The 15,927-nt window shown below is 41.2% G+C and overlaps 1 protein-coding gene across 2 annotated transcripts in view; it reads left to right on the forward strand.

The window, feature by feature from the left end:
* FYB2 (FYN binding protein 2) overlaps positions 1–15,927 on the forward strand; it is a 123,738-nt gene that overhangs the window by 66,736 nt on the left and 41,075 nt on the right. For both annotated transcript variants that reach the window (XM_070367964.1, XM_070367963.1), the window contains exons 5-6: positions 6,598–6,698; positions 13,869–13,903. In XM_070367964.1, the coding sequence (XP_070224065.1) occupies positions 6,598–6,698; positions 13,869–13,903 (136 nt within the window). The remainder of the gene's footprint in view (positions 1–6,597; positions 6,699–13,868; positions 13,904–15,927) is intronic.

Here is a 15,927-nt window from a genome sequence, read left to right on the forward strand (position 1 = left end):
GTGGAGTAGGAAACTGAAGATTTAAGGTATTTGTTCAATACTTTTAAAACTAGAAAATGGAACAGAGAGGATTCAAATTCAAATCTGTCTGACCCCCAGCTCCGAGTCTATCAGTAATTCTGTGTTGCCTCCCAATGACGTCTAAAGTCCTAGATATAGACTGTACACAAATATTTTAATGAATGTGGAAACAAAGAAATTGAAGCATAGATATATTTAAATTGTAGAATTATTTCTTCCCAGAAATCTAGGGTCATTATACTGACCCATGTCATATTAAATCAAGGTGTATCTCAGATCTTGTTTTAATGGACCAGGAAAAAGATAAAAGACATTCTCAGATGGCAGAAAGGGAAGTTTAAATACATGTACAGTGTCTTTTTTCCCTTTTAACATAAATCCTAGGACTGCCTCTCTCTAAAGACAACTGATCTGAAAGATGACTTTTTTTATGCTCTGTTGAAATTCTTTCTGATTATCTGAAGTCAGATATTTATTCATTTCTGACAAAAGTAGTCCAAGAAATTGATTAGACATTTCTTTCAACATTTCCACAAATTGTTTCTAATTAATAAAGTTAATTTACCATAGACCCATGGAGATTGTTAGGTCACTGGAGCATAAGATGCATGGCATAGTCTATAATTTAAGAACATTTTTCTCGATTATTTTATGCAGGGGGAAGGGAACAAAATAGTGAGGGGAGAAATTACTGATGCATTAGAGTTCATAATTTTTCCTCTTCAGCAAAATGAACTGTTCATACATATCTTAACATATTACAGAGATTATGAAAGAAAAACCTGAAATAACCAAAGTGGTCAAATGTAGATAGGGAATCGAGTGGAATATGCTTATAATATAAAAAAAAAAATTAGGGAAACAAAGGAGGAAGTCCGGCCTTTCCATTGTCTATTACTATAGAAATAGGGCAGAAATCTGGAAGAATACCAAAATGAAAAGAGCTCACTTGTGTGATGGTGGAAGGATTATGGATGATTTGTCTGTCTCTGTCCTATCCACAGTTCGGGTAAAGAAGTGATTTTCCTTTTGCTGTAGATACAATTGTAGGAAACCTTCCTTTCACTCCCTAGTCTTGTTTCTTTCTTTCCAGTGCAACTCCAACTATGAATATTAGAGTGTATCCATTTGTATTTCTTATTCTTCAGCTACAAACTCAGATATCTGTTAAAGATACAGAATTTTACATTTTTGTATGAACAGCATCGTTTATCCTTCTGAAACTTGAATTTTTTCAAAGCTGTTTTCATATTCTATCTATGCTGATGCATGTACAGCTAGTTTATTCATTATAATTGCATACTATATATATTTCATGTGAAAGTGAATCACTCGTGTCCGACTCTTTGCAACCCCATGGACTGTAGCCTACCAGGCTCCTCCCTCCATGGGATTCTCCAGGCAAGAATACTGGAGTGGGTTGCCATTTCCTTCTCCAGGGTATCTTCCCCACCCAGGGATCAAACCTGGGTCTCCTGCACTGCAGGCAGATGCTTTAACCTCTGAATGTATCATAATTTGTGTATTTTCTGACTGAGGGACATTGAAATTGTTTCTTATCTTCACATTTCCCAATGATATTGCAATGATCATCCTTATGTATTTCCAAGTGAATATAAGCAAGTTTCTCTAGGTTATTTACTTAAAGTAGAAATTGCTAAATAATAATAAATAAGAAACTTCAGTTTTACTATAATAGGTATTGAAAACTTATCTCTCAAAATGGCTGTCCTCTCAAACCAGTATAAGGAGTTTCTTGTGTTCTTGCCAAATGTGGTGCGCTTTTCCAGTTGGGGGATTCTTGCTAAACTGATGGTTGTAAATGAAATTCTCATTGTCTTGACTCTATCTTCCTGTTGACCATAAGACTTCAAATTTACTTTTGTAAATGATCATTTTTTTTCTTCTGTGATGTCTGTCATATCCTTTTGTTCAATTTTCTATGGATTTGACTTTTTCCTATTTCAGGCATTCCCAATAGAGTTTAGATATCAACTAAAGTTTATTAGACTTCATTATTAAGTGTGGTATTTGTTGGCATTTAACCTAGTTGAGAGAGTTTATCTACACGGAAATTTTTTAATATCTATTAAAATAGTTAAATGAGTTTTTCTCTCTCATTGTTTCAATGTGATTCATTGCAGTGATAGATTTTCGGATGTTGAGCCATCCTTGAAGTCTTGGAATAAATTTTAGTTATTCTTAAGTTGATTTTAATACTAATTCATTTATTTAGTACTTAGTTTAAAACTGACTAAATTTTCTTACATGAAACTGGGCTTTATTTTTATTTCATTGTTTGAACTTTTTGTGATTTTCATATCAAAATTACACTATCCTCTGAAAATGAGTAAAGTAGTTTTTCTCTTTTTCTGTCCTCTGAAACTTTGCTAAAATTTTCTCATAAAACATAGTGGATGAAAAGGAGAGAGATGCATTGAGTGTGAAGGTGGGTGTGAGTGCTATTGATTCGAGCCCTTTAATGGTTTGTTAGCCTACTAGTCTTTCTAGTTCTTCTTCAGTCACTGTGGTAATTTTATATTTCCCTACTAATTTGCCAAATTTCCCTAAAATTTCAAAGTTATTGGCAGAGAGCTGATCTTAATATTTTTCTTAGATTTCTGAAAGTCTGAAACAAACTCTAGTTTGGTCCCCTTTTGTATCTGTAATTTGTGTGTGTACGGACACGCGTGTGCCTTCCCTCATTGTCTTGATCAGTCATGCTAAAGTGTGGTCTAATATTAATACACCTACCTAAGCTTTCTTTTGGAAAGTTTGCTTTACACACTTTCTCCATTGATATGGGAGTTTTGGTTTATCTGGCAGTTTTTAGCAGCATTAGCAAGATTTTTGCAACATCCAGTCAGATACTCTCCATTTTCCTTACAGTAAACTAATCTTTGTGCATTTTTTGTGATTCTTGATCAGTCTGGACTTCTTCCTATTATATTTTAGACTTACCATGCAAATGCCTTATGTTCATTTTTCCTTTCCTGCCTTCTTAATATTTAAGCTTTCTCATTTAGTATTTTCCTTCTACCACGTAGAAATAGAGGAAAACAACAGAATGGGAAAGACTAGAGATCTCTTCAAGAAAAGTAGAGATACCAAGGGAACATTTCATGCAAAGATGGGCATAATAAAGTACAGAAATGGTGTGGTCCCAACAGAAGCAGAAGATATTAAGAAGAGGTGGCAAGAATACACAGAAGAACTGTACAAAAAAGATCTTCATGACCCAGATAATCACAATGGTGTGATCACTGACCTAGAGCCAGACATCCTGGAATGTGAAGTCAAGTGGGCCTTAGGAAGCATCACTACAAACAAAGCTAGTGGAGGTGATGGAATTCCAGTTGAGCTATTTCAAATCCTAAAAGATGATGCTGTGAAAGTGCTGCACTCAGTATGCCAGCACATTTGGAAAACTCAGCAGTGGCCACAGGACTGGAAAAGGTCAGTTTTCATTCCAATCCCAAAGAAAGGCAATGCCAAAGAATGCTCAAACTACCACACAACTGCACTCATCTCACACACTAGTAAAGTAATGCTCAAAATTCTCTAAGCCAGGCTTCAGCAATACGTGAACCGTGAACTTCCAGATGTTCAAGCTGGTTTTAGAAAAGGCAGAGGAACCACAGATAAAATTGCCAGCATCCACTGGATCATCAAAAAAGCAAGAGAGTTCCAAGAAAACATCATTTCTGCTTTATTGACTATGTCAAAGCCTTTGACTATGTGGATTACTGCAAACTGTGGGAAATTCTTCAATAGATGGGAATACCAGACCACCTGACCTGCCTCTTGAGAAACCTGTATGCAGGTCAGGAAGCAACAGTCAGAACTGGACATGGAACAACAGACTGGTTCCAAATAGGAAAAGGAGTACGTCAAGGCCGTATATTGTCACCCTGCTTATTTAACTTATATACAGAGTACATCATAAGAAATGCTAGGCTGGATGAAGCACAAGCAAGATTGCTGGGAGAAAATCAGTAACCTCAGATATGCAGATGACACCACCCTTATGGCAGAGAGTGAAGAAGGACTAAAGAGCCTCTTGATGAAAGTGAAAGAGGAGAATGAACAAGTTGGCTTAAAGCTCAACATTCAGAAAACTAAGATCATGGCATCCAGTCCCATCACTTCATGGCAAATAGATGGGGAAACAATGGAAACAGTGACAGACTTTATTATTTTGGGGCTCCCAAATCACTGAAGATGGTTAACTGCAGCCATGAAATTAAAAGACTTTTACTCTTTGGCAGGAAAGTTATGACCAACCTAGACAGCATATTAAAAAGCAGAGATAGTACTTTGCCAACAAAGGTCTGGTTAGTCAAGGCTATGGTTTTCCAGAAGTCATGTATGGATGTGAGAGTTGGACTATAAAGAAAGCTGAGCACTGAAAAATTGATGCTTCTGAACTATGATGTTGGAGAAGACTCTTGAGGGTCCTCTAGACTGCAAGGGTATCCAACCAGTCCATCCTAAAGGAAATCAGTCCTGAATATTTATTGGAAGGACTGATGTTGAAGCTGAAACTCCAGTACTTTGGCCACCTGATGCGAAGAGCTGACTCATTTGAAAAGACTCTGATGCTGGGAAAGATCAAAGGCAGGAGAAGAAGGGGACCTCAGAGGATGAGATGGTTGGATGGTATCACCGACTCAGTGGATATGAATTTGAGTAAACTCCGGGAGTTGGCGATGGAAAGGGAGGCTTGTCATGCTGCATTCCATGAGGTTGCAAAGAGTCGGACATGACTGAGCGACTGAACTGAACTTGTACCACTTAAGAAGTTAAATATTCTATTTCTATTATTTTTGTGGTGACAAAGTTTGACATCCTCAGTTAACTAAGTCTAATAATAATCAAAATATCTATCCTGCTCCTGAATGGTACCTGAGAATAATTCCCATAGCCCTGTTTCACAATCTTCAATATTTATTATTTAGTATTTTAATTCTACTTTATTCTTCTTTTAATTTATTTTTTAATTGGAAGGTAATTACTTTACAGTGTTGTGTTGGTTCTTGCTGTAAAACAGTGTGAATCAGCCATAACTATTTATATATATATCCCCTCCCTTGTGAACTTTCCTCCCTTCTCCCTTTCCACCCCTCTTCATCACCACAGAGTGCCTGGCTGGGCTCCCTGTATCATATAGCAGCTTTCCACTAGCTATTGCCTCTGATAGCCCAGTTGGTAAAGAATCCACCTGCAATGCAGGAGACCCTGGTTTGATTCCTGGGTTGGAATTTGCCAAATTTTAGGGAAATTTGGCCAATTAATCGGAAAAGATCTGCTGGAGAAGGGACAGGCTACCCACTCCAGTATACTTGGGCTTCTCTTTTGGTTCAGCTGGTAAAGAATCTGCCTGCAATGTGGGGGACCTGGGTTTGGTCCCTGGGTTGGGAAGACCCCCTGGAGAAGGGAAAAGCCACCCACTCTGGTCTTCTGGCCTGGAGAATTCCATGGACTGTATAGTTCGTGGAGTTGCAAAGAGTCGGGCATGAGTGAGTGACTTTCACTTTCACTTTCTCACTAGCTTCCTGTTTTACACGTGGTAGTGTATATATGTCAGTGCTACTTTCTCAGTCCGTTCTACTGTATCCTTCTGCTGCTGTGTCCACAAATCTGATCTTTATGTCTGCATCTCCATTCCTTCCTTGCAAATATTTTCATCAATACTATTTTTCTGGTTTCCATATATATGTGTCAATATATGATATTTGTTTTTCTTTTTCTGTCTTACTTCACTCTGAACAACAGGCTCTTCATTCGATCTTTTGACTACCTATAGTGGCTCATCTTCTTGTGTGATTAGCAGTTTTCCATTATAAGCCTGTTTTGAGTGGGAATTCTTCCCTTGGGAAACCATGACTTCAGGTTTCCTTTACAGGGGAGCCAGTGGTGGTGGGGATTTTGCTTCTAACAGCAGGTTGGCTTCATGTCTCAGGAACACACAGGTAGTATGCATTTAGAACCCCGTCCCCTTGGTGCTGGGCTGTAGAGTTTCTTCCTTCTTCTGGGTGACTCTTGGAGCTACAACTGCCCTCCTCAGATAGGAGGCTTTCCTGTTTGCTCCTTGGGAGAGTGCATGGTTATTACAATTAGTTTTACAGATGGGATGGCGTTTTGTGACCCTGGACCTTATTCCAGCTTCCCATTCAGTTGAGGCCTGTGGCTTAGAACTGAATATAATCCCCAGCCACCAGTCACTGGGATCTTTTTTTTTATTTGATCCCAATTTCCCATGGAGTCCCTTGGCTGAATTCTCACTGACACTTTAATTGCGAATTTCCTCTCTGTCTGGCACCTGGGGATTTTTACCTTACTGATTTCTAGGTAAATGATGGGTTCTTGATATAATTTTTTACATTGTTATATTTCATCCAGAAATCTTCTGTATTTAAAGTGGGGGTGGTGTGCCGTCCATATTGGCCATAGGTCACCACGTTGGCCAGACTTACTTGTGTTACTTTTCTAATGAGGAAAAAAATACCCAGAGTTTGAAAATGTGTTTTAAAAATATTTTGCTTTAAGTAACCTTTTTTTCTCCACACTTCTCAGTGCTGAATTTGAAGAACCACATAATTATGAGGCAACCATTTCCTATCTGAGACACTCCAGCAACTCCATTAACCTGTGCACCGCAAAAAAATCTGCTGATTGTAAGTGTGCTAAGCCAATTAATATTGTAATCCTGTATGGAATGAAAATATGTCCAAAATGGTATTTCCCCCAGCTAACTCTAAGTTTAAAAGTCAACAGCCATGCTGCTTTACTGTCACATTTCTCTCTTTTCCCCTCTTCCAGCCTCTTAAATATATAAATAAACCCAGCTCTGCACCAGTGCTGTCTCCCAGCGCCTAGTGCTGCCTTCTCATTACTTTCTTCTTTCCTTCACCAGTCTGCTTAGACACTTTGCCTTTTGTAGCTATATGGGGGAGAAAATCAAGTTATGGTGATTCATTTTTCTTCCTTCTCCTCCAATGGAAACTTCATCTCTCTTCTCTTGATGTCTGTCTTGAAGTCCCCTGGTAACTCCCTGTGGAAAAGGGAGATAACAGACTAGGGGAATGAGGTCCCTGTGTTTAGCCTGAATAGGAGCAGAGGATTCATTAAATGGATCTGACAACTGGTTCGGAGCTGGGTCTTCCTGTCTCTGGTATTACTGACAAAGTTCAGACCTTTCCATGAAAAAAGAGACTGTCTCAGGCAAGATGGTGAAGAATCAGAAACTCATAGCATTTCCTCAGGTTTCTGTGTCTTTCTTCTGCTTGTATCAATAGAATCAACCAGTTCTCTACAAAAGGCATAAATATTAGTGCCAGAATAAACACTAGTATTTACTGAGCTGTGCTGTGGGCCACAGTCCTGTTAAAGGTCCTCTTACATGCCATTGTATTCACCCACTTTTAGAGACAGAAAACTGAAAATCAGAGAGACTGAGTTGCATAAGGTCACACAAGTAATATGTAGAAGGGCTGTACTGTGCAACAGCCCAGACTGCCTCTAAGATCCATGCTTTCCCCACAGTTTTACGCTGCTTCTCATTCAAGAGTGTTTGACTTCCCTGAAAGGAGAGTTAGAGATCCCCTGGTTCAGCCTCTTTATTGTACAGACAGGAAGCCCAGGGCTCTGGGAGAGGAAGTCATTTGCCTGGGAACATGTGCTTAGGAAGTTCATGGGTAAGAGTTAGAACCCATTGAAATTTCCATTCTCCCCCAGGAAATAAGGGGCCAAAGAACTACTGGAAAAACTTTCTCCTAGGCTGGGTAAGCTCTAGATTCTCCAAACTGGCTTGTAAGATACTAGCTTAAGAAGTGGAACTACTGTCTGCATCAACCCAGAAGGTAGGACTGCCTCGTAGTTGGGGTGCCTGGGCCCCTGACTTAAAAGCAAGGCTTCTTAAACTCTAATGTTCACATGAATTTTCTGGGCATCTTGTTGTAACATATATTCTGGGCCAGTTGCTCTGGGTTGGGCCAGAGATTCTGCATTTCTAAAGGTGCCCTGATGCCACTGGTCCGCAGACTGCACTTTGAATAGAAAGGTCGTGAGCCCCATTTGGACTGCAGCCCAGCTGCATGTTTTCCTACAAAGCTAAGTGCTCACAGGGCCAAGGGGATGCTCCCCTGCAGCTTCCCTCTGGACTTCAGGAGACCCCCAGAATGCCCTCCTGCAGGTGGGTCTCTAAGATGCTGCTTGGGTCTCTTCCCTGGGTCCTTCCATCTCAGAACAGATGGAGCTGCAGAGAGATCTGTTTGTGGTGGGGCAGGAGAGGATAAGGGTAACATAGGCAAGGTCCTTCGTGTGTAGGGTGAAGCTGAGGATTGGAAGGAAGGAAGCTGGACCAGAGGCCTGCATGTGTTCTCTCCAGGCCACAGATGTTCAAGGTGGGTCTGTTGGGGATATCATTTGGGGTACCCAACGAAGGAACCGCTAACCCAGGCCTCTCCTTAGTCTTTCACTGAGGAATCCTTTGTGTCCCTCAGTGCTGCTGAGGAGGTAAGTGTTCATGACTGAAAAGAGAAAGGGCTCAGAAAATAAGCCACTGATGCAGCTGGGAGGTCACAGTGCAAAGGACAATTGGAAGTGGGGAGAGAGGGAGAAGGGCATGGATGGCGAGGGTTTCCCCAGCCAGGATGGCGTCCTGTGGGGGATAGGAGAGAAGCCTGCCAGGAGATTCTCTGTGGGAGCCAGAGAACCCTAGTCTGGGATGGAAAGGATGCTGTTTTAGCCCACACTCCTTTCCCTGCTCCTGTCTAAAGAGGCATGGGATAGTTACCCTACAGGCAAAAAAAGGGAAGGAAATAGGCTATTTTGCCCCCACTTGTCCACGTTCATTTGACTTTTCCCCATGTGCTTCATCCTCTTTACACTTACCGTTTGAAAGATGTACAAATCTCAGTTTCTTTATCTACTAAATGGATATAATATCTTCTTTGTGTAACTGTTCTGTGTGTTTGAGAAGGTAATGTGTGTAAAGTCAAGTGACTCTTCTCTGAGAGGATGGAGCACATATATTTTTCCCTAGTGCTCCTGCTAGGTACAACTAAAACCCCTGGACATTATATATTTAAAACAAATATATACATATATTTATATTGTATATTTTTATATACAAACATAAGAAAACTAGAGCACTGTGAAAAGGTAGAAAGAAGGTAGACCAGCTAGGCATCTCTAGACCCAAGGAAGGATAAGTGGTGAGTTCCCTGGGTTTTCTTCTTGCTTCATATATCCCAGCCTTGGAGCTGAAGAAGCTGGCAACCCAGAAACACCACAGGGTACAGACAAAGCAGCTCCAACAGAAGCCTGCTCTTTGTAGCCAAAGGACCAGTAAAAGGGAAGCCTAGAAAAACAGAAAGCATCTAGACAACAACTACTTTATCCCAGCTAAATGTCATAGAAAATAACAAATTGGCCCCACCGCCACCAGCCAAGGCTGAGTGGGGAGACTGGACATCCACCCTTATCAGGCTGTGATGATGCACCCCAACCCTTCTGCTGGTCAAGAAGGTGAAGTAGGGAGCTGGGACTTTCGTCCCTGCCAGGGTAACAAACTCCACCTACAGTGAAGGTCAGTGAAGACCATGTGGGGATGCGGACTCCAGCCCTCCACCCAGCAATAACAAGGTGTCCCTTCCCCTCCCTGTTGGGACAGCACCAGAGCAGACCTTGTGGAGAGTCAAGACTTTCACACACTCTCAGCAAGAAGGCACCCTCTCCCTGTGGTATCAGTAGAGGCTATGGGAGTAATAACAAGCACTCCCACCCCTCCCAGCCAGAGTGTTACCAGCAGAAGCTTAGCAGGGGGCCAGAGCACCCACTCCTGCTCAGAAGTGATGAGGAGCCCTTGCCTTACTTGGATATCAACAAGACCAAGAAATGGGGAACCTACACTTCCACCCTGGCCTGGCAGGAAAGAGGCAGTCCTCTGCACTTCTGCTGCCATGCTAGCTGAAACAGAAGGCTTAAATAGTATCCAGGGTCTCACAACATAATACTCTAAAAGGTCACAGTTCAATCGAAAATCACTCATACCAGCAGCCAGCAAAGTCTCAACTTAAAGAAAAAGACACTGAGGAAACCAGAAGGGAAAGAGACACGTGTACCCCAATGTTCATCGCAGCACTGTTTATAATAGCCAGGACATGGAAGCAACCTAGATGTCCATCAGCAGATGAATGGATAAGAAAGCTATGGTACATATACACAATGGAGTATTACTCAGCCATTAAAAAGAATACATGTGAATCAGTTCTAATGAGGTGGATGAAACTGGAGCCTATTATACAGAGTGAAGTAAGCCAGAAGGAAAAACACCAATACAGTATACTAACACATATATATGGAATTTAGAAAGATGGTAACAATAACCCAGTGTACGAGACAGCAAAAGAGACACTGATGTATAGAACAGTCTTATAGACTCTGTGGGAGAGGGAGAGGGTAGGAAGATTTGGGAGAATGACATTGAAACATGTAAAATATCATGTAAGAAATGAGTTGCCAGTCCAGGTTCAATGCATGATACTGGATGCTTGGGGCTAGTGCACTGGGACGACCCAGAGGGATGGTATGGGGAGGGAGGAGGGAGGAGGGTTCAGGATGGGGAACACATGTATACCTGTGGCGGATTCATTTTGATATGTGGCAAAACTAATACAATTATGTAAAGTTTAAAAAAAAAAAAGACATTGACAGATGCCAACATTGGGATGACTGAAGTGTTAGAAGTGTCTGACAAAGACTTTAAAGCAGCTATTATAAACATGCTTCAGTGAGAATTATAAATATGATTGAAGCAAATTGGGAAAAAAGTCTTATCCAAAAATAGGGGATATCTCTGTAGAGAAATGGGAGATGTAAAGAAAACACAAATGGAAATTTTAGAACTAAAAAATACAGTAAAGAAAAAAAAAGCTCAATAGCAGAATGGAGGGAACAGAAGAATCGGTAAACCTGGAGAAAAAATTAGCTCAGAATGGATTTCTTCCTTCCTCTGCTCACCAAGGGTGAGGAATCTTTAAATATTGCCCTTCTAGGAAGAAGAGAGGGAGAAGGAAAGAAAGGAAAGGAGGGGAAGGCTTTTGCCATCACCTTTGGGTGAGTCTGTCTCTTTAACAATGCCAAGAAAAACAGAAGGTCACCCCTCAGGGTGCCTAGCTCAGCACAGGTGACTTTCTGAAACTTCACCCTTTCATATCAACTGGGTGATGGGGAAGCAGGATTTAGGCTCTTCTGAAAGCTCTGTGGAATTGTCCTCATAGCTCATCTAGACAGTGGCTTTCAGACTGTGCTGTCCTCAGGGGGCGGTCCTAGAAACCCCTGGGGATAACTTCAACCAGAGAAGTTTCATTTATGCTCCTGTAATATTGTGTTTAAATGAGTGAATGATTCCATGGCTAGGAGACAGGTTGAAAGCCATTTCCTAACTGAGCAACCCTGGGAAAGTTACTTTACTTTTCTGAGTGTCTGTTCCTCATCAGTATATCAGATATAGTAGTGATTATCATGAAGGAAAAAAAAAACTGTCAGCTATTTTTTTATTATTTTGTTCTAATATTAGTAACAATTGTCTCACCTCCTGGTGTAAAACATGGGAAAGGGACTTTTCCAGAGTGACACAGGGAGTTAGAAACTCACACGGGGAGTTTCCCAGTTAGTTACTCTGGACAAAGAGCTGAGGGTCTGGAAGACATGACCATGATGTGGTACTAGTGTCCCATACTGGGAAGTACAAGTGAAGGGTTGCTGAAGACCATCTTCTGACATTTGTCATTTTCCTCCCAGCTGGGACAGAGCTATTCAGTGGAAAGAGTTAGACAATTCCCCGTGGAAGCTAAGTGAGGGCTCTGATGCTTTGGGGTATATCCTCCTATTATAATTCCTAGTCCTTTCCTGACCCCCTGAGGTTTGATCATTTGTACTTTATATTCCTACCTTGGGAGCAAGTTTTGATGGCAACACTTACTGTTGAGAACACCCACTTTGTTTAAATTAAAAAAAAAACAAAACAGTATCAAGTTAATGAATGCATTATTAATTGTTTATGTATTTTCTTTGGTTATTAGCCTTAGCAAGTAAGTTCTCTCTGGGCCTTGGTTTTCTCATTTCTAAGAATAATAATATCTCCCTCCTCATCAGGTGACAGGTAGAAGCAAAAATATCATGATTTGTTAATTCTTTCAAAAACACATAAGGGTGAATAAATTGAAGGAGGGAGAGAAAAGGAGATTATCATTTTTTAAAGGTGGAAATAAATCCATACTTGAAAAGGATGAGGCCACCTGCATCATAAGCAGATATTTGTAAATGTTCTTAAAGCAAGTAATAGAATAAAATGTGTTGATTCAAAAATTGGTGAAAACAAGTGTATAATTACCAAAATACTCTTGCCTGGAGAATCCCATGGAGGGAGGAGCCTGGTAGGCTACTGTCCATGGGGTTGCACAGAGTTGGACACGAGTGAGTGACTTCACTTCACTTCAAGTACAGGTTATTAATCTGCCACACAGAATTTTAGGTCCTTGTGTCAACAATTGCATGCAGATAGTCCCTAAAAAGAAACTGATTTCATTTAAATCATTTATGAGTGAATTGTATATGTAGAGTAAAAGTGGCTGAAATGTGTGTTGTTTGGTCAGTTCTGTAAACTAAACCTTTAGGACTCCAGCAGCAAGAAAGAGAAAAAGAACAGGGAAAGTCTTACTTATTATGTACGTGTATTCACTATCAGTAGGTGAAATGTTTATAGAAAACTTTTAAGCAAAGAAAAATTAAATTAGCAATTTTATTTTTAAAATATCATTTTCTATACAATGTCTCGGAGAAGGCGATGGCACCCCACTCCAGTACTCTTGCCTGGAAAATCCCATGGACAGAGGAGCCTGGTGGGCTGCAGTCCATGGGGTCGCTAGGAGTCGGATATGACTGAGCAACTTCACTTTCACTTTTCACTTTCATGCATTGGAGAAGGAATGAAACCCACTCCAGTGTTCTTGCCTGCAGGATCCCAGAGATGGCGGAGCCTGGTGCGCTGCCGTCCGTGGGGTCGCACAGAGTCGGACACGACTGAGCGACTTAGCAGCAGTGTCTGGTGCTCTGCTAGGTTTACATTTCTTTCATCGTCTGCTTTAATCTTCCCATGAGCTCTGGAAGGCAGATACCAGTTGGCCCCATTTCACCGATAAGCAATCTGAGGTTCAAAAAAAGGAAGTGATTTGTTTGTAATTCCACAGGTAGGAAGGGGCAGGACTGAGCTCTGAACCCCAGTTCTTGCTACTACTGATATTAATTAATGATTAAGTTTGGCATCATGTCATTAAATAAAATCCACAAAACTTTTGGAAAAATTGAAAGGTATTTGAGCCTTAGTTGACAGCCAGCTGTTCCATGGAAACAAAATGCTTATTGGAGCCACTTTCAGGCACACTGTGGAGTTGGATTTGATGAAGTGGGCCTGGGCTTTTGTGGCCTTATTTCCTTTCCCTTTCCTTTCAAGTCTGCCTTCTGATTGCTACCACTCAATTGCAGTACTTTCTCTTCATAATGAAGTATGAATCTGCTTAACAAAAAGGAAACTGACAACTGTTTCAAATGTTTTCATTGACTGTACTTTCCATCCTAGAAATCCCCAAAGGAAAGATACCAGGATCAATGACCTGAGAATTTCCTAAACCTTGTGGACAAGTTTCCCATACATTGATTGTTCTGAGGGTTGAGAAGACTGAACTCTGCCACCGTCCATAATTGCTTTAATCTGGGGTACTGTATAAGAAATGGATGCTATGAGAAATTGCTTTGAAATAATTGTCTCATGTTAATTTTAGCAACTTACGAAGTCAGAATTGAAGAACTCCGAAAGGTACAGTATCTTCTTCTTATCAGCTTCATAGCTAAAGCAAGTGTGCAGAGCTGATTCTGAAGTAGTTTCTTTCATGAGGGAGGAAAGCTCTTTGTTTTGTGTTTCCCTGCAATTTCAGAGGCATTTTTAGACTTCACCTGCTAAGATTCTGAAGTCTGAGCCCAGATTGATCAGAGACAGAAACCGTGTTAGGATGGGAGAAGGCGGTGGTAACGTATTCCTGGCACCTGATGTAAGGTGGTCAGTACCAACTGGCCTCTAACAACTGTCCCTTCCGGAGAGAAAAGTTCCTCGTCACATGCCAAATTTGTATAGCATGTGCTTCCATGAGAATAACCAGACCCTTGAAGGCATATTTTTTGGACTTCTGGTGGGCATAGTGCTAGCAACTTGATTAGGGCCCAAGCAGAATCACAGGCTTTGATTCTGGCTTCTGGCTATATGACCTGGAACCTCCATTTCCTCACGTGTGGCCATAGGAACACCCCCATCAGAAGTCACTGTGAGAATGAAAAGAGGTAAATTCAGGCAGTTTAATAGTAAGTGCTGGAATCTATCCTGGCACTTTACCTCTCTGAGCTTCAGCTGTGTCTTCTGTAAAATGGTGTGTTCTCTGGAATGGCAGGAAGCATAAGCCTTGGGCAGTAGTAGATGCTCAATAAGTAATGAGACCAACAGTTGTTCCACTGAATTGCTGAGTGAACTAAGCTGGATGAAGCAGGTGAGCACCTAGTCCAGCACTCAGCACACAGTAGGTACTTACTGTTCTAACTGGGTCAGTTAAGGTACTACTCCTTCCTCACTGGGTGCCTTTACTCGAGGTCCTTCATCTTTCTGCTTTGTTTTTCTTATGATTACTAAAAAGGATTGTTCATTGGTGATACACTTTAGAGACAGAAAACTAGAAATGATTATTATTCCTATTAACGAAAGTAGAAAGATGCTTCACTTACCTGGCAGTATCAGCAAATGACAAACTTTTCTGCACAATGGAGCTTTCCAAATGACCACAATTTTATCCCATTCAAAATTTAAAAAGCATGAAAGTATTTTTCTTTCAACCTTCAGACATGTATTATGTTCATCTCATGTTTTTGAGCTCAGTGGCTGGAACCTGATTTCTCCATTTCTTGATGACTTGGAGTTCTCTGAAACATAAGGGCTGAATGGGCACTGTTCATGTTTTTCTTGAGATGCTCTTAAGCCCTTGTAGGTGTTCAGAATGAGTTGCCTTCACGCCAAACTGCCATTGTCTATATGCTGTAGTTTTATTATTTCTATCAATTGTTATTTCCTTCTCCGGTCAACCTCTTTGTGTCCAGCAGTGAGTTTCCATGTGGTCCAGTACACACCAGGTCCCTGTCTGGGGGCAAGTATCTGTGTATATGGTGGCTCAGATGCAAAGAATATGCCTGCAATGTGGGAGACCCGTGTTTGATCCCTGGGTGGGGAAGATCCCCTGGAGAAGGGAATGGCTACCCACTCCAGTATTCTTGTTTGGAGAATCCCATGGACAGAGGGGCCTGGCGAGCTACAGTCCATGAGGTCACAAAGAAGTCAGACACGACTGAGTGACTAACACTTTCATTTTTTCACATGGCATCATATAATCCTCACAGTCACCCTGTGAGCTGGCATCACTGCTTTTTACAGATGAGAACTCAAGGCTCAGAGAAGTTAAATAACTGTAAGTAATGTAGCAGAGATATAAAGCAAGGTCAGTCTAACTTGTTCCCATCCTAACAAGTTCCCATTCTAACTTGTTCCCATTCCTAACAAGTGTTCGCATCCAGTCTGTTAGAATTGTGTGGAAAATGAGAGCCAGTCGTCCCGGAATGCAAACCGCGAGGCTCTCCTCAAAGGAAGGGATGTGAGCTCCTGGGCGGGGACTCTGCGGCAGCGTTCTGGATGCTTATTTTCTGTTCTCTTCAGGTGCTTGGCTAGATTCCAGATTGTGAGTGATATGTGACAAGCGACTAAATGAGGGACTAGGTTGTGGTCACTGGGGCCTAAGTTTAATGGTG

This window comes from Bos mutus, chromosome 3 (genome assembly GCF_027580195.1).
Source record: "Bos mutus isolate GX-2022 chromosome 3, NWIPB_WYAK_1.1, whole genome shotgun sequence".
Lineage (NCBI taxonomy): Eukaryota > Metazoa > Chordata > Mammalia > Artiodactyla > Bovidae > Bos > Bos mutus.